Source organism: Onychomys torridus, chromosome 10 (genome assembly GCF_903995425.1).
Source record: "Onychomys torridus chromosome 10, mOncTor1.1, whole genome shotgun sequence".
NCBI classification, from domain to species: Eukaryota; Metazoa; Chordata; class Mammalia; order Rodentia; family Cricetidae; genus Onychomys; species Onychomys torridus.
In genome coordinates, this window is record NC_050452.1 from 86,935,826 (window position 1) to 86,963,204 (window position 27,379).

General features: G+C 40.6%; 1 protein-coding gene across 2 annotated transcripts in view; it reads left to right on the top strand.

Annotated features, from left to right (window-relative positions):
* Positions 1–27,379, top strand: part of Adamts3 (ADAM metallopeptidase with thrombospondin type 1 motif 3) — a 221,094-nt gene that overhangs the window by 105,992 nt on the left and 87,723 nt on the right. For both annotated transcript variants that reach the window (XM_036201567.1, XM_036201566.1), the window contains exon 4: positions 8,384–8,540. In XM_036201567.1, coding sequence (XP_036057460.1) covers positions 8,384–8,540 — 157 coding nt within the window. The remainder of the gene's footprint in view (positions 1–8,383; positions 8,541–27,379) is intronic.

A 27,379-nucleotide genomic window follows, 5' to 3' on the forward strand; every position in this document is an offset into this window, starting at 1 on the left:
TATGTGTGGCATCTCAAAAATATCTAGGTTATAATCTGCATGTTTCTGTCAGGATTATCAGTATTATTAGTAATTAGAGTGTCATTCATGGTCTAAACTTTCAAAATGTTATCCACACTGGATTTTATTCTTGGGTGTCTTAAGTATATCCTGTGCAAATGAAACTAGGGGTTGGAGGACAAGAGTGTGAGTTAATTAATGTTAAAGTTTGACAACACACAGCCTTTGAGTTTCAAAAGACTTTGAGTGCATGACTATGTAAATAAATATATTACTGTATAAAAAGAGCTTCAGTGCTTAATTATCAGCACTGATGATTTTTCCACTGTTAAGTATGCACGGGCAAGGATTTTTTTCTTCTTCTTCTGAAAAAACAGGCACTTTTTAAATAGTCCCTCTAGTTTGGGTCACCACTGAAGGAGAAAAACCAATATCGTGTGGTGGGAAGATGTGCATCAGAACCCACCTACAATAGCTAAGAATATTCTAGACCTTAAAATACATGCAGTTTTATGACCCCCTGTCTCTGTAGCTCTTTGTAATGTCTTTCCAGCTCCCACCACTCTAGTTAAACAGTCCAGTTTGTCTAGTTCAGTTCTCAACAGGCTTCATTCTTTGTACACTGCAGCTACTTCTTAGGGCTGGGACCCTATTTTCAGTTTTGCCTCCCATCTCTGTTGCTAATCCTTTTTACCTTTCTTCCAAGATGGTTGGTTCTATTTGTGTTAATGTTTTCTCCCTCTATACCCAAATATTAGTCACCTACTTTAAGTCAGGCCTTGTTCTGTACCCTGGGATGTGATAAACAGTAAATGTGGCAAAGTCTGTGTCCATTGGAACTTGGTGTTTCAGACTTCCAAAGTCTGACAGTCATCTAGAAGTCCCCTGGTGGGGAAAGGGGCTGGAGAGCCAATGTGGGCTAATTTAGCTCTGCTGAGGTACTGCCAGTGAGGTGAGAGTCCTTTTAGCTGGACCAGGCAGAATAGTGGGAAAAGAGAGAAATCCAGAAAGCCAGTCCGTGCAGGGCCTGTGGGCCATTTCCAGAGTTTAGGCTTTAACGATTTTTTTTTCCTATGGAAATTTTCTAACCTTGGTTTTGTTTGTTTGTTTGTTTGTTTGTTTTTGTTGTTGTTGTTTTGCCTTAAATGCATTTGCAAACTTTTCTTGTTCAGTTTTTCATCAGATTTAATTACTATGTGTGAGAAGATAGATCTGAAATGCGGTGTATCTGTGGTATGGTTATATGTCTGAAAAACAGTCATGAATTCCTCCACTAAATGTTAGTAAGTACCACCAGTTCCTTGGGGAACACAGTTCAAGCAACTTTTCCTACCTTTCAGTTAGCCCTACCAAATCCTCCTGCCTCCAGCATCCATGTGCTGGGATTTCAGGTCTGTATTGGGGTTCCCAGCTTGCTTTTCTGTTTCTGTGAATGAAAACATTAATTTCACAATCACTCAACTTCAAGATTTAGGAGTAATCTTAAATCATACCTTATTCTCATTTTTGTTTCTTCTCAACCTTTTTTATTCAAAGAAGGCTTATAGATGATTTAGTTAGAGCAAAGCACTGTGTGGGGTATGCGGGAATACACAGTGAATAAAACAGCCTGAGAGTAACTAATGCTTCATTAGGGAGAGATGGGAATAGAGAGTGGTAAGTAGGACCAAGATTCTCCACAAGCACTTAGTCTGTAGAGGATGTTCAAATCGAACAGTAGAGCAGGGAAGGAGATACTGGCTGCTGGGTGGAAGAGCAGGTGGGTAGCTAGAACATGCTGCCTTGAGAGGTCACACTCAAGGACTTAAAAGCCGGAGCACATGTGGAATTCTAGAGGGAGAGAGTCCAAGTAAAGAACTAATAGCATGGCCCTAAAGGGAGATCATGCCCACCTGTGTGTTCAGGGATCGGCAGGGAGGCTTTGAGGTTGGCGTGGAGACCCTGGGGCAGAGTTAGAAGATAGGGCCTGTGAAAAGACAGTCATGAGAGTGGAAGGGCCAAGATCAAAGAAAGAATTGAAGGAGCTGTGGTTATTAATCTGAGAAGAAGAGACGTGTTGCCTCCAATACCCTTTCCTGTGCCTCTAGGTATACCAGTTCTCCCATCTTTTGAAAATTACCATAAACCTCTAACACTTCTACAGCCCCTAGAATGGTTAGTTTTGCTTGTCTGCTTGATTGGATTGATACATGCCCAGGAGATTGGTGAAGAACGTCTCCGGGTGTCTGTGAGGACAGTTTTAGTAGCTGTTGGCTCATGAGGGTTTTAGCTTAATGAGTACTTTAATCCATTGGTGATTTCAAAGTCTGAATAGACCACTGGCAGAGGGCAGAACTGTGGCAGGTGGGGTGTCGTGGGAGGAAGAAGGTAGAAGGGCATGTCCTTGGAGCTCTATCTTGTTTTACCCCCTTCCTGTTGCTTCTTCTCTTCTATGAGGCAAAGAGTCTCCTTCACCACATGCTCCCACCACCATGATGTTCCACCAAGCACAAAAGGATAGCAATTATGGACTGAAGCCTCCAAAACTTTCAGTCAAGACAAATATTCTCCCTTTAAGTTATTCTTGTGGGCATTTGATTATGGCACATAAGTATAACTATGACATATGCCTTCATTTCTACAGTCCATTCATATAGTTCGTTACAAAACTAAATACAAAATTTTGTGTCAGGGCTTCAGAATAAGCATTATTCATAATAGCTAGAACCTGGAAACAACCTAGATGCCTCTCAACCGAAGAATAAATACAAAAAAAAAATTGTACATTTACACAATGGAGTATTATTCAGCTGCTAAAAAAAATATCATGAAATTTGCAGGCAAATGGATGGAACGAGGAAAAAAGTCATTCTGAGTGAGGGAACCCATATCCAGAAAAACAAACATAGTATGTACTCACTTATATGTGGATATTAGGTGTAAAGTAAAGGATAATCAGGCTACACCCCACAGCTCTAGAGAAGCTAGGAAACAAGGAGGACCCTAGGAGGGACGAATGGATTTCCCTGGGAAGGGGAAATAGAAGAGATCTCCTGGGTAAACTGGAGGTGGGTGGGAGGAAAGGAAACATGAGGGATTGGGTTGGGTAGGTTGGGGGCAGAACATTAGTGGAGAGTAATGAAAGAGATGTCTTGTTGGGGTGCATTTTAGGGCTAGGGCAAAACCTGATGCCAGGGAAATTCCCAGAAATCCACAGGAATGGCCCCAGGTAAGACTCCTGGCAATAGTGAAGAGGGTTTCTGAACTGGCCACTTCCTGTAATTAGATTGGTGACTACCCTAATTGTCATCAGAAAGCCTTCATCTAGTACCCGATGGAAGCAGATGCAGAGATCCACAGCCAAGCACTAGGTCAAGCTCCAGGAGTCCCATTGAAGAGAGGGAGGAGGGATTGTAAGAGCAAGGGGGAGTCAAGATCATGAAGGGAAAATCTACAGAGACAATTAACCTGGGCTCATGGACTCTGGACCAACAGCTAGACAGCCTACATGGGACTGACCTAGGCACTCTGCAGGTGTGTGACAGTTGTGTAGCCTGGACTGTTTGTGGGGCTCCTAGCAGTGGGGTCAGGACCTGTCCTTGGTGCTTGAGCTGGCTTTTGGGAACATATTCCCCATGTTGGGTTACCTTGTCCAGTCTTGATGCTTGGTCCTGCCTCAACTTGATGTGCCATGCTTTGTTTACTCCCATGGGAGACCTGCTCCTTTCTGATGGAGAGAGACAGGAGGAGTGGATGAGAGGAGGGTAGATGAGAGGTGGATGGGGGGAAGGAGGGAATAGGAAGAAGGGAAGGAGGGGAAACGCTGGTCAGTATGTAAAATAAATGAAAAAATTTAATTAATAATAAAAAAGAAAGCCAACCTCATTTTAAAAAGGCTGGTGAAGTAATTAAGATAGACATGTCTGCCCTGGGAGCTGACAACTCGCAGAGGAGAAAGAATAACAAATCCTCACATGGAGGTAAACAGAACCCTGATCGTTTGTGATAAGAGCTATCAAAGAGAAAAACAGCAGAGGACACGTTGCTGAGTCTGAGAGGTAGGCTTGAACGGGTCCCAAGTTTCTGTGGGATGAAGGGATAAGAACATAATTTTTAAGAAGGTAGCATTTTTTTATGAGACATAGAGAATATAAAATGGCAATGTATGCTTTCTAAGCATAACAACATTTCCCCTGTGACTGGGTCCTGAAGAGTGTGGTTAAGAGTGGTTCCTTGAGATAAGTATACAGGAAGTGTCCGTGTGAAGCAGGACCCTGGGGCTGCAGCAGTCAGTGTCGTTTATGCGTAAGGGGAAGCAATGGAAATGTAAGCTAAGGAGTGACATGAGTTCCTTTGAGGTTGCCACTTCCATCTGCTCATCAAAATCTGTCTCAGCTCCCTGGGCATGCAGCCAGGTTATGTTTTCTGACCCTCTTTTCAGTTGGCTGTGATCCATGTAACTCTATCCTTCCTGTCTGTGAAAGTAGAGAAATGGTGAATAGTGAGACCAGGACAGGCTCCTCATGGTCTCAGATGTGGGGTTCCTTAGAGTTTTCCACTGCTGAGTGGGCAGACTTACAAAGTGTCAGAGCTACTGTCAATGTAGACCCCAGTGTGAATTGGTGGTATACACAGCCCTTCTAGAAGGCGTGAACCGGCATAAGGAAAATCTGGTATTTTGAGCCTTTCCATTTAGGCCATTCAGCATTTGTTCAAATGAACATGATTATTTTAGAAAGTACTTTTGCCTGCTGTGCTATGTGAAATTGAGATGCTGTAAATAATAGTAGTAGCCAAGATGAAGGATTATAGTGAGTGAGGTGTGCTGGGGTGATTTCCATAGAAATAGATATAGATAATTTGGATTAAAAAGTCATTAGTCTCTGATACTACCTGGTGGAACAATCTCGTAGCAAACTCCATGACCTTCTAACTCTTAGAGTCATTCTGTCCCCTCTTCAATTGAACCTTAAGTGCAGGAGTGTTTTGTAGATGTTTCCATTGGGATTGGGCTCCACAACTCTGCATTTTGGTTGAGTGTGGCTTTGTATATTTGTTTCAGAAAAATCTCCTTAATGAAGGATGAGGACTATATAATGTGTGTATGTGCAAGCATAAAACAACACATAATTTAAAAAATCCATGAATTTGAAAATGAATTTTCCCTTTCAGACTAATTAAAAAGGAAAAATTTAACTTTAACATAGTAGAACTCTATATATAACAAAAAGAGCTGTCAAGTAAGAATTACAGTTACAATATCCAGTCCACTTGTATTTGACAAAGTTAGAGAAAATATTCTATTATCTATCTTATCTTTGTGAGTCTACAGTTTTATATATAATCTACTTTTTATCATAACTAAGGAAAACTCTAAGTCTAATTATTTAGTCTTTAACTCCGTCACTTCTGACACAAGGGTCTATGGAGAGCACATTCAGACCATACCTAAACCTCAGATCCTGCCTCTTGCCTTGCCACTGATACTGCCCAAACCTCACATCAGTGCACTTTGTTTTCTAAGGGAGATGTTCAGTTTGAAGTGTGGTTTTACTTGCACTCTGCTGAAGGAAAGTAGTATCATGGTACCTGGTATGTGAATGTTTGCCTACAATACATAGAGACATGTTTTCAAAAATCCCATGAGCTAATCTCATCATTGCCTGCCTTCTTGCTTTCAAGGGGCTCGAGTCACTGGTCAGTGCTCAGAGTCCTTATCTGCTTCCTTGCTTCCATCACAGACTCATCTGGGAGAATCATTAAGATCTGTGAAAAGTCTTAAGGGAAGTAATTTCTGTAACTTAAATGAACTACAGAAATGACAGTGAAGGTAGAATGTTTCTCTCTCCGATGAACTGTGTGAAGATAGAGATTCTTGACTTTTTTTTTTTTTTTTTTTTTTTTGCTTTTAGAGACAGGCTTTCTCTGTGCAGCTTTGTGCCTTTCTTGGAACTTACTCTGTAACCCAGGCTGGCCTCGAACTCACAGAGATCCTCCTGCCTCTGCCTCCTGAGTGCTGGGATTAAAGGTGTGTGCCACCATCGCCCAGCTGAGATTCTTGACTCTTGAAGGTGCTGAGAGTAAATAAGTGCTCAGTGTTATCAGTGTTAAACAGGACGTTTGCACTACCCATTCTCAGACTCAGAGATCATCATGGAAGAAAGCACCAAAAGGAATATATGAGCCAGAAAACAGGGAGATTGTATTTTTTTTTTAACTCTTTGGGGACCTGCCACCCAGTCCCAAGTAAATACATGAAGACTTATTCTTACTTATAAATGCCTGGCCTTAGCTTGGCTTGTTTGTAGCCAGCTTTTCCTCACTTTAAATTATCCCATCTACCATTTGCCTCTGGGCTTTTACCTTTATCTATTCTATATACCTTTCTTTCCTTCTTACTCCATGATTGACTGTGTGGTTGGGTGGCTGGCCTCTGGTGTCCTCCTCTCCTCCTTTTCTCACTCATTTCTCTCATCTCATTCTCCAGATTTCTCCTATTTATTCTTTCTGCCTGCCAGCCCTGCCTATTCTCTCTAGCTATTGGCTATTCATCTCTGTATTAGATCAATCAGGTGTTTTAGACAGGCAAAGTAACACAGCTTTACAGAGTTAAGCAAATGCAACATAAAATAATGGATCATTAAAACAAATGTTCCACAAAATAAACAAATGTAAGACATCCTAAACCAATATTCCACAACAGGAGATGGGATGTAAAATGGCTTCAGGTCATGTACAGCCAAGGCTGTCTTGACCCCATAGCAGCTATGGCTACTTGCAGTGGGCCTGCACAACACTGAGCCTATCTACCTTCAGTCATCAACTGAGAGGGGTCCCCTCATTCCCACTTTTCCCTTCTGAATTATTGGTTACTGATGGGTTGTGGAGGAAGTATAGTCATTTTTTTCAGTTGTGTATTCACTAAGGAGCCCACAGTCTTCAATGGATACATAGATGATCACTGGGCCTCGAAAGAAGGAAAAGAAAAAGAGACACAAGAATGTGGGACTTGTGGGGATGCAATACAGGAAGGAGGGAGACTAGAGAAAATGATATTTTGTTGTTGTTTTGAAACAGGGTCTCTCTATGTAGCCCTCACTGTCCTAGAACTCACCAGGCTGGCCCCAAACTCACAGAGGTCTATCTGTCTATGCCTCCCCTGTGCTGGAATTAAAGGCATGTTACACCATCATGCCTAGCTAGGTGAGGAGTTTTATAATCAGAATGTTCTTTGTGCATGAATGAAATTGTCAAAAATGCAAATAAAAGTTATTTAAAAAAACCTACAAAACTTGGAGATTTAATGGGTTGGAGACAAATCAAAGACTAAGATTTACGTGTGTTTGTGTGTATGTTACAGTGCAATAGATTAATCTTGTGTGAAATTAATCCAGTTAACAATGCTTTCTGCTAACTGTAAATGGTGTTAATGACAAAATTGGGCATTTTAGCAATGGATGTATGTTTGTTCTCCAGATTAGCAAATATTAGAAGTATGGGATTTCTACCAAAGCTAGTTAAAAATAAAGATGGGGTATAATATGGAACTCACATCTCTCATACTTTAATGTCCATGTGGGAGATGAAAATGGGTTGCCCAAGTAATATAGTATACTTCATAACAGATCCATAATAGTTGTTATGGGAAATCAGGGATTTTATTTTGAGTTCCTATGTCTCATAAGATTCTTTGCTGAGAAGACACCATGTAGATATACTGTTTTATACCCTGATGAAATAGGTGTGTCATGTGATTTTATTCTTATGCTGCATAAACTCTGTATTTTCTACCTCATATGGATTTTTCATTCCCGCTGTATGATATTTTTATTGTTTGTTTGTTTGTTTGTTTGTTTGTTTGAGACAGGGTTTCTCTGTGTAGCTTTGGAGCCTGTCCTGGATCTGGCTCTGTAGACCAGGCTGGTCTCATACTCACAGAGATCTGCCTGGCTCTGCCTTCCAAGTGCTGGGATTAAAGGTGTACACCACCACCACCTGGCTGTATGATATTTTTAAAAGTTTGAGAGAAAGAGAGGGAGAGAGAGAGAAGGAAGGAGAACACAAGCTCCTGAAGATCAGAAAAGGACATTTGACCCCCTGGAACTGGAAAGGGGTTGTGAACCACCATGTATGGGTTGAGACTAAATCTGGGCACTCAGCAGAGGATCAGTAAATGCTCTTAATTACTGAGCCATTTTTCCAGCCCTCATATGAATTTCTTACATTATATACAGATTACTGACATACAAGAATGACTAGTATGACTTAACTGCTTTAAATTTATAATTAGATGAAGAAAGAAAAAGTAGTTTTCAAGATTTACATTCTTGCCATTGAAAAGGATGTACTTATGAGTTGAAAATGATACTTCTTTTTAAAATGAACGTATTTATGCTTTCTTTAGGCTGGGATGATAAAAAGTGATACTGAAGAGTATTTCATTGAGCCCTTGGAAAGAGGTAAGCAGATGGAGGAAGCGAAAGGAAGAGTTCACGTTGTCTACAAGAGATCAGCCCTGGAGCAGGCTCCCAGAGATGTGTCTGAAGACTCCTACTACAGGGGTAGGCATCTTAACAAGGTTTAATAATTAAACACAGATGTTAGGGATGATGAAAACAACCCTTACATCAGTCAAGAGAACTTGATTGGCGTGTGCTCTTATGAAATGTGGAAACTGAACAGAAATTTGTGTTATAATCATCACGTTTAGCTTTTCTTTTCCCATGTTGGGGTGTTCTATGCCAGTGAGTGATTACATGTCAGTACACTTTTCATAATTTATTTTAAAAGGTGTCAACTAAAACGATGATCTTTAGCCTATCCTAAAGTTTGCAATTATTTATTTTTCCAGAAATATTTAAATTATGCACTGTTTGTGTCATTGTAGCAGTTTGTAAATGAGATGTATTAATATACAACAAAGTTATGTTTTAACACCAAACAGATAGCTGCTTGACTTTGAAGTCTATTTGACACAGCATAAATAAATTAAAAAAAAAAAAAAAAAAAACCAAACAAGTAACTTTTCTTGTTTGGTAGGGAAGTAAGTTAAAGTTTTCTATTTTATTTTTAAATAGATTGGAAATGTAAACGTTATGGCCTCTGAAGTTTTTCTGATTTTGGTGGTGTAATGAAACCTGAACATAACTACAGAAGACTTTAGCTCACATCTGCAAAGGGGAACAAACCCTCCAAGCTGGACTTGACCACTCCCTTCCAAGCTAAACTCAATCACTCCCTTCCAAGTTCTACCCCATCACTGCCTTTCAAGCTGTACCCCATCACTCCCTTCCAAGCTGAACCTGATCACTCCCTTCCAAGCTGTTCAATGAGACTCCCTTCAAGTTCCTTATGGATTTCTGTAAATGTTAGTACCTGTGCCTTTCATTGGTGTAATATTTACAGGAGTGAAATCGTACTTTATTTTTGAAATAAGAAAATTTCAAGAGCTGTTGTGCTTAGTAGAATGGAAATGGGTTAGGGTGTGGCTCTGACATGGGACACTTGCCTAAGCATTCGCGAGGCCCTGTTTCCCTGCAAACACACACACACACACACACACACACACACACACACACACACACACAGAGAGAGAGAGAGACAGAGACAGAGACAGAGACAGAGACAGAGACAGAGAGAGAGAGAGAGAGAGAGAGAGAGAGAGAGAGAGAGAGAATATTGACAACAATGGATAGATTATTTCTGGCAATTATTGAAAATTCTAGTTCTGGCAGCACCAGCACACTCAGTTTATGATAAACGTGGTTTATACCAATGCACACAGTGGAGACTGACTTCCTTAGTCATGACAAGAAGCTTGCCTTATAGTGAAAATAGACCATGGGCTAAAGTGACCCACTTAGGAGAGGGTTGCCGTGGCCATGGGAGGAGGTGAAGCCGTTTGTTTCCTCACTTTCAGTTAACTCAGAACTTGTACCAGGATGTCCCTGAACATGAAACGAAAGGGCTTTATTTTCATGTTTATGGTACTCTGATTTAGCTACTGGTGATATCAGCTGATCTCGTCTTAAGTATTTCTAATTGTTTATATCAGGAATTTAACTTTCTTCCCTAGGGCAAGAAGAGCTCAGATTCATAAATTTGAACACCAGACTATAGCTTTTCAGTTCTCTTCTTGTCAAAGGACTAGAGGAGTCAATATTTTTATAGATGAAAAATAGTCTACATATAAATTAGAAAGATTTTTATAACATATTTCATCATATAGAACTGTACATATTGATTTATAAATGAACACTAAAATGCTGTATAAAGTAGTACTTTTCTGGATCAAACTGAGATTCCATTGCTTAAGGCAATGCATCATTATTCAGTGAGTTACAGTAAGAAGTAAAATGTATAAGCTAGGGTGTGGCTAGGAAGAAACAGGTTTGAGGACCCTGTCTTCATAATTTTTCTGATACTGAGTTATCAGGGGGAAGTATCGGTCTACAAGTGGTTACTTGTGACCCTGCAAAGCTTACCCGTGGGGCCTGTAGAAACAGTTCATCATATTTTCTACACATCTCAGTGATTGCCTGGCTACTTCTTGAAGCCTTTTGTAGTTCAGCTGCTCAGAAGTGCCATGTTTCTGGCTTAGAATTTGTTGTAACTGTTCTAAACTAAAACAGATTAGAGCCCTGAACAGGAGTGATGAGTAACAAGAGAACAAATAAAGAGACAGAGCCCTGGTGCCGAAGGAAAACAGAGATTGAAGTAAAATGACTAGGGTTTTGTGATAGAGTGGATCTTGGGTCTGGGAGAGGGAAGAGAGGCAAGAATCTAACATATATCAGAGTTCTAGTTTGAGACAAGAGAAATCTCTTCCCAGAATTAGAGCATATAAAATGTAGGCAGAAAGAGGCTCAGTGAGGGTGACACATGGGGATGATATGAATGCAACTTTGGGGATCCATTGGAATCAGTGAGGACATTTTACAACTTCTTTTGCGGGTGCTGTCACAGGAGAAGCCAGCAGCTATGTGTTCATGTGCGCTGTCCTTTTCCTGAGCACCTCCCTCTCACTCCCTCATTGCCCATGTTTAAATCTGTATTGCAACAGTTTCTATTAAACTCCAAGTTTGCTCCAAATGTGCAATATATGTTCTCATAATTGCTTGCTGGGTCAAGGTGGGAAGGACGAATGAGATGACCAGGAGAGGCGAGGGTATGGACTGGCTTGTAACGCTGAGGGCTGTCCCTGCTTGCCTTTACCTCTCATTATCACTTTGTCACTGAGCAGCTGACGGACACAATGTGTAGAATTGGGAACCCTTAAAAGATATTGTCTATCTACAACTTTAGACGAGGAGGGCATTGTGTCCTCAAAACAAAAACACAATTAAAACTAGAACTGGTTTTTCTCAAAGCCCCAAGGTTTTCTGTTTGAGAAGATGCAAACATGTATTTCCATTTCCTGTTTCCAAGAACATTTGTCTGAGTCATGAGAAAAAGCCATAGCTTTGAACCTGTTGGTATATGGTACAACTCACCAACAACAAGACCCTCAGTTAACTCAGTCATCTTTTGTCTCGACTCTTAAGTTGGGAAAGTTCTGTTGTTTTTGAAATGTGAAAAACTGGAAGACCTATTCAGAAATACCATGAATTTGGTGCACAAATCACAACCATGGAACTTGACTTTTTTTAACTTTATTTTTATTTATTTTATGTATCTTTTACATGATGTATCTTGGTCACATTCATTTCCCCACTCTTTTGCATCCACTCTCCATCCCTGCACACACACACACACACAAATAAAACCAAATTTAAGAGAAAAATTTAAAATCTCATCATGGAAGCTGCAGTGTGATTCATGCAGTAAGCTTGGCACACTTGTGATAGAGATGCTTTTCCATCTCATCATGACCTCTACATCATATCATCACAATGGGAGAGTTTTATTTGCTTCTCTCTCTGATCATTGCTACAGGAGTGGAGGATTGTCCATTTGTTTTTGTAATCTGTAGTATGTACAAAACGATTTTCTGTCTGACTCTGTTTATGGCATTGCAATTGATAATGATATTGTAATTCAAAATTAACCTCCACTATTCAGTCATTTGTCTAAACTCGGATTTAAAGCACACACACACACACACACACACACACACACACACACACACACACACCCTGACCAACCCTAAAGACTGCTCACACTGTCCTCATCAGAGATTTGCTCCCGGCAGTCTATAGGGAGCGGGGGTATGCTTACACGGCATCATTCAGCTTTTCATATTTTGTATTGAGTCTCTAGGCCCTTAGGCTTCTCTCCTCACATTACAAGCTATTCATTCACCAGTGGCTCTATGTTAAAGTAATTTTTGTAATTACTTCCTACCAGTGGGAAGCAAGGACTTGTAAGCCTTTATCTCCTAGCTTCCTTTCAGAGTTTTTCATTTTTCTACAGGAACCCAAGTGCTTGTGTTGCTGGTGTGGTTGTCATGGTGCCCTGAAGGAGTGTCTTTGTCACAGGTGGGAAACATGGAGTAGTCCGAAATGATTTAGGAGTTGCTCCTGGTTACTGGGGAGGAAAACTGCAGAACAAGCAGGAGTAATGGGAAGACTTAGCCTTGGTGATGCTAGGGACTGGGTAGATGCCGAGTCTTCTTTGAACTTAGACATGTGAATAGGTGCCCTAACCCTCTGCTTTGGGAGATCCTCATGACCTGTGCATGGATTAAAGAGAATCCTTGATGGGCTATGTAAAAGGAAAATATGAAATGATAGAAATTAATTTTAGCCGATAATTTATTAGCAAATGATGCATGGAAGATACACCATTGAGCAAACATTCCTTTAGTGTTAGATTATAAATTTTCGCAGATAGTTTCACATTAGTTTATAATCTAATCCAAGATCATTTGTCGAGCTACTTCTCTTGAACTCATATGGAAATACTAATTATATATGTGGGATTTCTTTAGTATATTTTAGTCTGTGTTTATAATAATTATAGAGAAAATGAATTCAGTATGGACATTATCTTATTCCATGAAGTAACTCTCAGAGCCACTAGGGAAGGGATTTTAGCATGCAAAACATGAAAAATAATAATTGGTTTAAAATATTTAACTGCTCATCTGTGTGTATTAACAATATACAGCATCTACAAACTTGCATAGGAACTTATTCTGATGTCTGGTGTTCAGGAACTAAATCTATATAGTCCTTGAAATGTTTTCTAAGTTTGGTACCCACTTTCAAACTCCTGTTTGTTTTTTTTCCCCCATGTATAATGCTTTTATGTCTTTGTGCTGACTAATCCCCTTATGAAATAAGTGGCTGTTTAAAACATATTTATTTATTTATTTATGAAAATTATTGTTTTCTTGGTGTCTCATACTGTTTGATATCTGTACATATATATATATAATGCCATCAAACAGGCTTCTGGTAACAAGAAATTGGAATATTAAACTTAATATTAATCTCTTAAACTCTTAAGCTCTTAATTCCAGTTTTGAATGACATGTAGGCAAAGCAAGCATGGGGATTTGGTGGTGGTGTCTGTTGTCTTTCCCCACCGTGTGAGCTTGGCTGCCACCTCTCTAGTGGGCAGTCGTCATGGAAGTCACTGTCAGCAGTATAGCGGGGCTTCTCCATTATTGTCTAAGAGGTATAGGGTTCAGTTAAGCAGGCTGGAAAAAATATGTTAACATCCCTTTCTCTTCTCCAACTACCTAGCATTTGAAAAAGCATTGAGTGCAGCTTAGCTAGTGTTGCCATGATCTTTTTTCCCTGGACTACTTCCCATCCTCTTTTTAAAAAGCATCTTTCCTTATATTCATGAAGAAATATTCCAAAGACTGTTGTCAGTTCAGATGTAGACCAATAGGCATGTCTGGCATATATGAAGATTATTTTTTTTTATATTTGCAATTTGAATCATGGATATTATACAAAATATAACAGTGACCATTTGGGTCCTTATTTTTGATTAAAATTTTCATCTTTCATGAATTTTAAAAATCTTTCTTAGTTATTGTTCAGCTCACCTTGGTGTTCACATTTCTCTGAACTCCATTTTTTCCTATTCTAATTTTGTGATAGTTATGATAAAAAAAATAGCTCAGGTAACTAAAGTTAACTTCATGTCTCACATCCAGGGAATTAAGTAAATAGGAAGTGAAGAAGTTAAGCAGTAACAATTATAAAATGGATATTTTTTTAATTAATAGAGTAATTACAGTGGACATAATGGAACCAAGGGCTTCAAATTGCTGCTGCTTTGACTCCTGCTGTGATGCCTCTAAACTGTGAGGTGAAATAAACCCTTTCTCCCCTCAGTTGCCTTTGTCAGAAGATTTTTATCACCTTGTCAGGAGAAGAAACCAAGACCATCCCACATCCCTATATTTGCTTTTGCTGTCTCTCCATCTTGGGGCCCATCTAAGAAATCATTGCAAGACCATGAAGCCTTTCCCCTATACGTCCTTCTATCAGTTACAGATTCATGTCTGATGTTAAAGTCTTTGGTCCTTCCTGTTAACCATTTAGGTCCTCTGTGGATCAGAGAAATTTTAGGACTGCCTTTATTATTTCTACTTAAAAATGCCACTTGGGCTTTGATAGGGATTGTATGGGATCTGGTAGATTGTTTTCTGAGTGTGGATATTCTCATACTATTTACTCTCTCCATTTGTTTCTGGTCTCTTTGATGCAACAGTCTTATATGTCATGGTTTTCTTTCTTTCCCCCTCTTCCGTTTTCACCCAAGGCTTCTCAGCTAACACTTTGGGATGACTACTAAGCAGGTCATCTGTGCACAAAGACGGGGAGAAATGATATTATATTTTCCAAGCTGTTCTCATTGCACAAACAATGCACTTCTCAGCTCTGTACAGTAGCTCCATGTTTGCATAGTTGTAGAAATTACGTGTGTCTATCTAAGGCTTGTTGGGAGGGAACATGGGGAGAGGACTGATTGGTTATAGTAAATGTTCACCTGCAAAGCTTAAGCACCTTCCAGCCTATGATTTTACTTACAGGGATCACAGATCCTATCTGAGGTCCTCAGTCATTTAGAAGACCATAGGCTGTTCAGTTTCCCAATGTCTTTATGTGGGTGTTCATAATTTAATCCTGCATAACTATTATTTTCTTTTCTAATTAACATATGGAAACACAGTTTTATTCCAAGGTCCACAGAATTTTACCACTTGAGAATTCCATCCAATGTGTTTTGATCATATTCACCCTCCCCCCAACTTTTCCCAGATCTGCATTTGTGGTTGAGCACACCGCTGATATTTACTATCTATGGTTTGATCAGTTATGAGTCTCTGTATTAATGAACATCCACTGTACAATGGAAGTTCTCTGTAAGGTCTGAGAGCTTTCCTGGAAAATATAGAGGGTGTTTGACACTAGGTCTATTGAACAGAATAATAGTAAGAGCCACAGGACTTTACAAGTAAGAGTTATTGAATTCATTTTCCTTATGACTCTAGAAGCATGATGGTTTTTTTTTTTAATTATCAATGATAGACAAATGACTGAGGGATTTTTATGGAAATCACAGAACATATATTAATACTGTCATTATCGGGTCATACACTTCAGAAGATTTTCTTTTTGTCTAGATGTATTTAAAGTGAGGGAAGTCCCATGTCCAGGTCTCCTTTAGTATAAAGGAGGGTCATCTATTTTAGTATTCTTTGACTGATTACAAAAACAGAGGAGAAATTAAGACCACTCATGGTGGTTCCGTCCCTTAGGAACCCAGATCTAGTGACTAAAACTCATAGGGCATTTGGAATGTGAGCTATAGCAGAAAAGTTAATACACTGATGGGGACCAGATACCACAGTGCACAGTCCCTTGGAACTACCTTCATATTTTTAGTCATAAGTCCCTAAAATATGACCTAGATATAGGGTTTTTTCAGAAACTTGCTTAATATAAGACCATATTACATATAAGATGTAAAAACAGGATCACACACATTTTCTGATTAGTCCCTTTTCATACCACCCTCTGCACATGACTAGACATTTTTATGAAGGCTGTTTCATGGAGTCAGTTTGACTGTGTTAAATGTCTTGGCATATGATTATCTGGGAATAGTCTGTTAAAACAAACTGAGGCATTTGAATCTTCTCTCTTGAGTTAGTTTTAAGTTTGTATTTTATAGTGTACTGTACTAAATAGCTTCAGGACCTTGGTAAAGTTACTTAACCTCCCAAAGTCCCAGTTTCCTCATTTGTAAGGCAGAAAAAAGTAATAGTGCATATTTCAAAGCCTTAAAAAAAAACAACAAAAAAAACAAAAAACAAAAAACAAAAAAAACCCACTGGAATAAAGAACCTCATTTAAATTCCTTGTATTTACTAAGTGCTCAATTGTAAGTTAACTCCTAATATTTTATTAATGACTACATCTTCCCTTTGTGGTGGTCCACTGCTCTTGTCAAGAGTTGCCAATGGTCTTCATCAGTCACTTGGATCATTGCCATGATCAAGTACCCAACAAGAAGCCACTTAAAGGAGGAACCATTTATTTTGGCTCGTAGTATAAGAGGACACTGTCTATCACTGTCTATGCGACTGACTCCATGATACAGGGGACTCTGGCAAAAGGATCATGTAGCAACTGCTTTCTCTTATCTCAGGCAGACATAAGATAAAAAGGGGATTGGGCTATGTAGACCTCAAAGCCAGTGGGCACCTTCTCCAGCCAGTGCTTCTTCTCAATGGTTCCACAACTTAATGAAACAGGGCTACTAACTTGGAACCAAGTGTTCAAGACATGAACTTGTAGGGCGTTTCACTTCCTGTTCTTAGTGCTGTAGTGGCCCAAAGCTATCCTCCTACCTCTGAGCCTGTTTGTCTGGGCACTATTTGAGGTGGGAGGTTGTTGTTTGCAGCCTTTAACTGCTGAGCTATCTCTTCAGGCCCTCACCTTTTATTTTACCTAACTATAATATTCTTTGAAAAAAAAAAATACTTTCCCTCAAGTTGCTTATTTAGAATAGTTTAAAAGAGGTCACTTTTTCATATGCAACATTGTATATAATTGAAGAAGAATATATTATAAATCAGGTTATGAGAGAAAATTATAATGTATGGAGACAGTCAGATCTCTTAAGGAAAATCATGGCCCTATATAAATACTTTCCAACAGGGTTGGGAGAGAAGTTTGCTTTTGTACTGAGTTGTGTTCTATGAAGCAAGCTTCCATAGTATCCGGAGGCCTCTATCATGTGTACATAGTTTCCTAAGATGTGCATAATTGAGTCCATCAACTTTTTTCTCTCAGAAAGTTTCCATAGCTTCAAAAATATTTCAGACTAGTCCATGGTATAAAAATCGTTGGAGATTAGCAGACTTTGGGGTGGTTTTAGTAATTAGGAGATGAGATGGTGAGGGAAAGTTTATTTGTTTGCTTATTTACTACCACACCTGCCTTCAAATTATTGATGTTCTTGAATAATTCAATTTGCTTCTAAAAGCCATGTTTATACATATATTCAGGATTACGGGGTGGGAAGTTGATACTGTTCATATAATGCCGTATTTCCTACTAAATTCTTGAAATTTAAATAAAAAGAATGTTGATTGAATCATTTACCTGTTCCTCATTTTTTTTTTTTTTTTAAGTATGGTCTTTTGTTCCCACTTTACCTTACTGATTCACTAAACTCGGAGGCTGTGTTTTAGTGAGAGTGAGACTTGTTCTTGAAGGATTTCTTTTTAGCACTTTAGAAGATAAAGAAAAACACACTGCCCCTTGCAATGAATAGGAGCCTGAGGTGTTTGAAAGTTGAGGAAGTTTGCACCGCAGCAATGGTAATGCCTGGGGCGGAGAGGTCTTCATTATCTCAGCTCACAGAGCGCTTCAGCAGCGATGACGTCATTGTGGCTTCTCTCACCTCCGAATCCAGGCGGCAGACACTTAGCCTCTTTGTCAGACGTGTGTAGAAAAGAAGGCACAAAGAAAGAGCTTCCCGCAGAGTCGGGGGAGGCTTCGCGACTCCTTCGTGGTCCTTTGTAAAAGCACATGACTGGACTTGTACAAGATTAACCCCCTTCACGTTTCTGCGAAAACATTAAATGGATGCAAAGCAGCTCCGCCACTTTCTTCCTCTCTGTGAACTCAGTATTCTGGTGGGCAGTGAATTATTTTGAATTCCCTCAGAGAGGCCATGGCAGTCAATGGAAGCTGTGAATGAGGGCCCTCTGAAGGGCTCGGTTGTGGGTTTTCACCGTTCTTTATAGCATTATTCCTCTGAAAGAGTCCCCTCTAAGAGTGGGGTCAGCCTAGAGACCTTTAGAGCTCGTGAAGTAATCCATCCTTTAATCTCTTCCTTCCTGTGGGAAAATCAGCACAGATAAAAAAGGGGGGGGGTGAGCTCATATTTACACCCATACAGTCTGCTTGACCATTTGGTTTCCATTTTCTGCTCTTCTCTGTATGATTGTGGTGTGCTTTCAAATTTGGTTTCTTAATAAAGAAGAAATTCTGAAAAACAATATTTTGTGCTGATACTTTTGTCTAGTTTCTGAAGACTTTCCTCTGCCCTCTGGACTAGCATTTCACCAACCTGGCAGATGTTACCTATGGGAAAAAATGGCACATAGTAGTTTATGATTGCAGCGTGGCATCTCCTATGCCAATTCCACTCCCTTTCTTCCAACTTCATTTAGATATTCTGTATGTGCAATGATTATGGGTTTTTTCAGAGAGCTCTAGATACTATACTGGAGGGCAACAAGATTTACTTAATGACAAAACCAATACTGAGCAGACTTTGGGGTTGTTTTAGTAATTAGGAGATGAGATGGTGAGGGAAAGTTTGTTTATTTGTTTGCTTACTTACTATTTTTGAAACAGGGTCTCCCATTGCAGCTGAGGCTGGTTTTGACTCTTTCATCCTCTTGCCTCTGCTTCCTGAGTGCTATATTACAGGTGTGCACTACCACGCCTGTCTGAGAAGACTTTCGTTTTCTTTTTATTGTATGATTTTCAAAATCCACACTTTGCACTTGCATTCACATGTCACATTTATTTAAAAAAACAAAACAAAACAAAACTTTAAAAACGTATCAATCTAAGAAAAGTAGTGGATGTTTTATTTCAGGTTCTTATGTGTTGTCAGTTTTGGACTGGCATCTGTAAAGATACACTCTCATCGCAGGTTCCGGGTGTAGTTTAAAACTTGAGTTCACAGCCAGGCAGTGGCAGTGCACACCTTTAATCCCCACACTCAGGAGGCAGAGGCAGGTGGAGTTCTGAGCCCAGCCTGGTCTACAAAGCAAGTTCCAGGACAGCCAGGGCTGTCACACAGAGAAAGCCTGTCTTGAAAAACACAATAAAAAACAAACAAAAACCTTGAGTTCACAAAGGGGTAAAGGAAGAAAATACCAACTAATATTGTACTGGAAAATATGTGAGTGACAGAAAGATATATTTTTCTGAAGGTATAGAGTGTAAATTCCTTTAGAGTTCTTGGTCATTAGAACTAAAAGTTAGCTGCCTCTGGTTGCCTTTGAAACAGTACAAGGTATAAAGTAGACAGACAGACAGACAGAAAGAAAAAGAAAGAAAGAAAGAAAGGAAGAAAGGAAGAAAGGAAGAAAGAGAAAGAGAGAAAGGAAGAGAGAGAGGAAGAGAGAGAGGAAAGGAAAGGGAAGGGAGAAGGAAATGAAGGAAGAAAGGAAAGGAAAGGAAGGAAAGAGAAGGAAGGAAGGAAGAAGAAAAGAAAGGAAAGGAAGGAAAGAGAAGGAAGGAAGGAAGAAAAGAAAGGAAAGGAAGGAAAGAGAAGGAAGGAAGGAAGGAAGGAAGGAAGGAAGGAAGGAAATTAGACAAAGAAATATGGTGGTCTTAGGAAAAGAGGCTGGTGAAGGAATCGGATCGCTTTATCACTATGACCTCTTTTCTGTTCTTTCCCCATTAAGAAGGAAACTAGGAGACAATAAGTAGTGTGCTTTAACCTCCCCATAACCTGACCACAGAACCTGAGTTAGGGCAGGTGGACAAGGAAAACCATCAACAGACAGTGGAACTGTGAACTTTTAGACAAGATAATGCCAAGTACAGTGCAATGAGTTCTCTACTTTGGATTAAGGATGGACTTTTCTTTTAGTACATAAAGCATAAGAAACAGTCTGGTATGATAGAGTAGTAGTAGATGAGGCCCTACTTGGAGAAAACAGAAGTAGGCGTGTGAGTGTCCCTACATGGATCCCCTGGGCCACCCCAGTGAGAATGATGTAAGGATGCTATCATCTGTCAGTGTGCTGTGCTATGGAACATGGGATGCAGATGCCTGGAGACACAGCTGAAGCTTCTCTCCTGTCTCTCCTGTGACTTAGGTAATTTTGAGCCTAGCAGTTCAGAGGACCCAGTGCTGGCCTCTAGGAGTTTATGAGTAACAGTTTGGATTCATTTGCACTCAGCCAATAATTCTGAGAACCCAGAACACACTCCTCTTTTGTGGGTGTAGCCAATATACAGATGGATATGTTAGGGCTGGGGCTTTTTATTTTCTTCTAGAGATGGGGTCTCGTGTAAGCTAGGCTGCCCCCAGCCTCCCTATGCAGCTGAGGATGACCTTGAAGCTCTGATACTCCAGATTCTAGGTTCTAAGTGCTGGGATAACAGGCATGCACTACCCTAGCTGGTGAATATGGTGCTGGGAAGCTAACCCAGGGCTCCATGCGCTCTACCCCCACTGCCCAGCTTTGAAAGTTTTTGAAGCTTCTTTATATTCATTATATTCTAGATAGTGTATTTTCAAAGTGGAAGCATGAAAATGTGTGTGTGTGTGTGTGTGTGTGTGTGTGTGTGTGTGTGTGTGTGTGTTGGCCAGAGTTAGTTGTCATGTTTTAAAAGGCTCCTTCAAGTCATGAAGACGAGCACTGATGTCATCTTGTTTTCTCCCATGAGCACATTGTGTCAAACTGTTCCTCACTTTATCTGATTTAGTAAGGATGGGCACCCTCAGCTGTCCTTTCCCCTCCAGCTGTGCACATGGCGTGTTGCTTTGCTGGTTTCCTTTGTAGGTCCCAACATGATTTGTAGGTGCAGCATGAGTTCCCCTCCAAGCTGCATCTGCAGAACACTGGTCCCTGATTTAAACATCCATTTCACTCTGATCTCCCTGCCCAGTGTCGTCTTGTCCTGGTTCTGGGTGTGATCTGGAGCCCTCCCAGCTGGCAGTCTTCCATCTCCTTCACCGTCTACACTGACATTTTATTCTCTGGAAGTTAAGCTTTCCTTTTAGTGCACACTTTGTGGAATGAAATGCTTTTCCCTCCATTCAGCCTTCCCATTACTGGTGCCGGGCTTCACTGTGGCCATCCTGCAGTGGGAGAGACAGTGCTAACACCTGACCAAAAGCCACTTGACATCTGAGAAGGGAGCGGTGTCGTGGGGTAGATTTTCATTCAGTGATGGTACCATGACTGGACGCAGTATCGTAGATGTCTGAGGAGCAGAGTCCACTGTGGGAAGAGTCTCCTGGCTTGGACTGGAACATCTGATGGCACAAATTTTCTAAGTCAGGTGGCTCCTGGGGAGCTCATAGTGACTTTCCATTGTCCAGGACATAAAAGGAGCTTTAGACATTTAGCCAGAATTTATCTTTATTGCCCACTCCCGTGAGTGCGTGCGTGTGTGTGTGTGTGTGTGTGTGTGTGTGTGTGTGTGTGTGTGTGTGAGAGAGAGAGAGAGAGAGAGAGAGAGAGAGAGAGAGAGAGAGAAAGAGAGATCAAACTGTGACCGTGCTATGCTCATTGTATGAGCACACATGTACCACAGCCTGTATATGAAAAGTCAGAGGTCAACCTTGGGTATTGATACTTTTGTTCCATCTTATTTGAGACAGGGTCTCTTGTTCATATGCCAAGCTAGCTGGCCTGTGAGCTTCTGGGAATTCTCCCATCTCCACCTTCCATCTCACCATGGGTACACTGGGATAACAGATGTGCACTATAGCACTGATCTTTACACTTCTGAGGACTTGAACTAAGATCTTCACACAGACACTGAAATTTTTTTTATTATGTAATAAAACTCTGCAAAAGAAACCACACAATGCATTGAACTTTCTGCAAAACATTAGAATTTCAGCAATCCTAGAAAGGTTGAAATGTTGCAAGTCCAAAACCTGATTGCAAGGTATCTTGGGCTAGCTTCCTCCCTTCCCTTGAGTAGTCACTAACTGCTCATCACCATGTATGGCCTAACCCTCTTTGTAGCTAGTAAGCAAGTCTTTTAGGAATGTATGAGCAGACCCTTACCTTCCACCATCACAGAAGTAAGAATATTGTTGGATAGCATCCGAGGCTGTAGCAGAGATTTCTGTACTCATAAGCCATGAACACTCATATTTGGCTCTCTCCCGAGCTACCTATGACCCACTTTGAGGTGAGGGCTATGCTTTTTGTTTTGTTGTTTTTACATTGTCATTGCCCACTAAGTCTTTTTTTCTAACAGCTGAGGAAAAGGGGTCATCATTGTGAAGTTAAGGAGGCTATAGAAAGTTTAAGAAGATTAAAGAAACCAACAACTATTTTAATAGATTCCAGGTATCTCCCAGGCAGGTGTTTTTGAGACAGCCTGGGAAGCTGGTGTGAGAGAAGCTCTCTTTTAGTCTGCTCTCCATCCACAGCAGAAGCATACCCCTTGTTCTGTATAATAACCTCTGCTTTGCCAACACATCATCAGAATAGGAAATGGTATTTTTAGGTAATGTTATATTTTCACGAAGTAAGAGCTAATGAGACATAAAATGTGCAAAATAAGTAAGGTCCAAAATGCAAAGTTTGGATAGAGTTTGCCTGAGTAAGTTTGTGTTCCACCCGAGTCAGCTTATATAAACTTTCTGTGCCTCTGTTTCTGTTCAGTTTTCTGCTTTTCTTTTATTTTCTTTCCTTTGTAGTACTAAGAGTGAACCCAGGAACTCACAGGTACTACATAGGGCTCTGTACCACTGTGATACACCCTTCACCCTCCAAATTAAGTACGCAATAACAATCTTTCTCCCTAGAGTCTTAGATGAAATACTTAGAATAGCATTCACATTACTACCACCATAGGCACAAATAAATGCATCTACGAGCAGCTGCTTAGATCCCACGAAACTTTCAAAGTTGGTTAGTAAAGTTAATAAATTAGGATATTCGTAAAGACCTTTGCGGAATCCTGTGCAGCTGAGACTTAACCTGACTGGGGCTATAAATGAATTATGAAAGCACAAATACACAGACACATATGTAGAAAAGTGAGGTCTGACAGCTGTGGAGTCTGCATGGGACTGGACTAGGCCCTCTGCATACAGGAGACAGTTGTGTAGCTTGGATTGTTTGAGGGGTCCCTGGCAGTGGGAACAGGATCTATCCCTGGTGCATGAGCTGGCTTTCTGGAGCCCATTACCAATGGTGGGATGCCTTGCTTAGCCTTGATGTAGGGGGGAGGGGCTTGGTCCTGCCTCACTGAATGTACCAGGCTTGTCTAACTCCCCATGGGAGCTCTTACCCTTTTGGAGGAGGGGATGGGGGGATGGGTCAGGGGAGGGCAAAAGGCTGGGGGTGAGCAGGAGGAGGGATGAGAGGGGGATCTCTGGTTGGTGTGTAAAATGAATAAAATTTTTCTTAAAAAAACAAGAAAAGCTAAGGTCTGTTGGGTCGTGCATACTCTGATAGAGTGACACCAACCATCGGACTATGGGGAACTTCAGTGTGTTTATTTTGTACAGGATGGGGGAGGGGTAGCTGATCTCTCTAGGAGGTCTCTGTATTTGAGCAGTCTTGGTCTGTGACATCTGGGGGAGGACACTGCAGTTGCAAGTGTTTGCACATGCAATTGAATCATCCGTAAACACTTGCACATGTATACACTGTTAACATTCACATTCACACTACAGGAAAGCTTTGCCATCTCTATGAGCTTCACCCCAGGGGAAGGCCTTGCCAAGTCCTCCAACAGAGGGAAAAACCTTGAAGCTGGTTGTCTACAGGCTTTTTAAATTTTTTTTTTAAATTTTTTTTTATAGGATTTATGACTGAAACTGGACAAAAACTGAGTTAGTTTCTGTTGAGATCAGTTAGTCCTCTAGCGCTATCATGGCCCAAGCCAGTTGAGGGGCAGGGGGAGTACACTCTGCCTTTCAGGTTCACCTAAAGTGGTGGTCACATGCTACTCATGTTCCTCATCCAAATGCAGGGTCATGCCTTGAAGCCCCCTCTATCCATCTCTGACTTCTGTTAGCTGCTGAGCTTGGCTTATGTTTGCCACTCACCCTGGCTACCATTGTTAGTCACCCACCTTGTGGGTGTTGCTGGCTCTGACCTTGGCCGGTGTCTTGCTGGCTCTTCAACTGTGCTCTCCTTATTCTGACATTTAGAGATTACTAGTTGATGGTTTTACCAAGACACCCCCCCCCCCACACACACACACACTACAATGGAGAGTAACTTCTGCCTCATTAGATTCTTACCCAAACCTCAAACTAATACAATGTAGTTGTGATAATTCTGTATAGCTTCTAGGACTTTCTACTTATTAGACATCATATTAATTGTTCATGTGAAGGCAGGATTGCTCTGGACCGTTCTTTTTTAGGCTGGATTTTGTGAAACACCCGGAAAAGTATGAACATCAAAGATGTTTACATGCACGTGATGGATCAGAACCACACTCTAGCTTGTTCATCTTCATGCCTTCTCTTTCTTTCTCCATCCCCTTCTGCCCCTTATGCACCCCATTTTCCATGATACACAACATTCCCAGGTGCAGTTACATAGCCATTCTCTTCTCTTTCTCTTCCACCTGTTTCTCTGAGGCAGTCTCCTCTTGAACATGGGGCTCATGACTTGGATACAATGATCATCACCCTATTACTACCCCTTGAGCTAGGGTTGCAGATGGTGGTGGGGGATGCTGGTTGTTAGATGGGTGCTAGAATCTGAACTCCAGTCATCATGATTGTGGAACATGGACTCTTAACTACAGGGCCATCTTTCCAGCCCCTTTTTCAGGATTGGATGGCAGACCTTGGGAGAGGGGACCTCAAGATTAGGTCTATGGTGCCTTTGGGCTTCATGATTAAGGAAGTCCTTCTTGCTTACCCGGAATGATCACAGCGCTAAACACATGAGTGGGATAACCTGATGCTAAGGAATAGGTTTTCTTATTCTTATTACAGGGAGGTCAGTCTTTCAGGGATCCTGATTTTATTTTTATTTTTAAGACAATATTGAATGTGACCCAGGCTAGCCTCAAACTTGCTATGTGTAATAGGCTTTCCTTGAATTTCTGAGCTTTGGCTTCCACCTTACAAGTGGTGGGATTAGATTACAGGCTTGTGCCACCCCACCCAGCTCCAATAATCCTGATTTTCATTCAGAGTTTCTATGACCCAGTCACCTCACTTATCAGGCCTGGGTAACAGAGAAAGCTTCCTCCCTGCCACAACTCCACAGGTTCCCTCCCCAGATCTGCTGTCTGACCTGGAAGTAGTGCATCTTACAGTCCAAGGCCCATTTCTAGGTCCTTCTTTATTTCCGGTACTGATTGCTTCTCATTTATTGTAACCTTGGATAAGAGAACGTTGGTTGTTGGTCCTGTGTACTTACTTGTCTCTGTCTCTTCCCCTCCCTCCATTCTTCTCTCCCTCCTTCCCTCCTTTTGTTGATATTTACTGACCAGACCCAGAACTCTCTCTGTTTTTGTTGCTCAAGAGACTAAAGCCGAAGTAGCCATTGATGAGCCATGAAATAGATTTAGGGGAACTTTACAAGCAAAACAAAATGATATAAACAATGCAGTTCTTCCCTCTTAACACGTCACTGCTTTCCAGGAATGTTTATAAAGTTGCATGGAAGAGTGCCACATGTAGGAGCATGTTATTAGTCCCCATTGCATACAATGCTTTTAGAAAAATCCATCTTACGTGGTCTAGCACATAAAAGTTAACAAAATTTCCTAGCTCTTTTCTTTTAAGGATGAACCCTCCTCTCTCTTTCTATCCACCTACCCTTTCTCACTCCCCTTTTTCCTCCTTTATTCCTCTCATTTAAAACACAATTTGGAGTTGCATAACACCAGCTTCAAATGAGGTCATCTTACCGGATGAAAGAGTTACTTAGAGTCTTGCCCACAAGTGCCACTTGAACAGTGATTTGCCTGGGTACCTTGTGCATTATCTCCATTTATTTCTGAGGAAGGAGTGAAAGTGTTTGGATGGATTAGAACTCTGAATTCTAGTGCAGAAATACCAAATACTTCCTAGAGTGTGCATGATAATTATTTTTTTCACTTAGAAGAACTGCCCACTTATTCAGTAGTGAACTATGTTTTTAGTTATTTTCTCTCTCATTGATAAGTAAGACAGGGATTGGCTACTATTAATCACATGGCAATTACCCAGATTCATGTTTTTGTACTTTGATGTTAGAAAATTACTTCTGTGGTGTCTGATGTTGCCAAATAGCATTCCTTAGGAACTTGCAAAAAGCCCACCTTTTTCATCTTGTGTTAATTCTATACTGTAAGACAGAAAGAAGTAGAGTTTTTAAAGTCTATGCCTTTTAATCAACTAGGAAGTGACTGAACCTTTGTGTTTTGACTAACACCATTTATGTTCCCCTAGGCAAGGATCCACATTTATGTGGATGGGGAATTCTGATAACACAGTATTTATATAGCAGGCTTGCCCCAAATTATAGCTGTTTTTTCTTCTAATTGGCCTTGTCTTTGTACACCCTGAGTGACAGGGGCCTTGTTTGTGATAAGCCCAGTGGATAGCCCCCATCAGATGATCATCAAAGCCACAGCCCGTAAGTGGTGTAGTACCTGATGAAGGAAGTATATTCAGGATGCAAAGCAAAGTTCTAACTAGTAATTGGTAATGACAACTACCCTTGTATATTAGGGCTTTCCTTTGCCAAATGCTTTTAACAGCCAGAGATCAGTAGCTCTTGGGGATTGGGGTCATAATTCTTTTCCATAAAGTTTGGGAAACAGAATTTTGTTTTCATTTCTTTTAATGCTTTAAAAAAACAAAAAACAAAAAAAACACAACCAACCAAATTATACACTAATGATAGGTGAGAGGTAAGAATGTGAAAAAAGATTAGCACACTTAAGGTAAGCATATTATCTGTATAAATATCAAATAAGATAGAAGTAAAGAAAATCATTCAGTTTGAAATTTCATAGTCAAAATGCATAAATTTAAAAAGATCTATTTGTTTATGTATGTGTATGGGTGCTTTATTTTTAAAACGTGTGTCCCTCTGTGTACTGCGTGTAAGCCCGATACCCTTGGAGGCCAGAAAAGGGAATTGGATCCCCTGGAACTGGAGTTTCAGATCATTGTGAGCCAACTCTTGGGTGATGGGAACTGAGCCCAGGACCTCTACAAGCACAGCTTGCTTTTAACTACTAAGCAA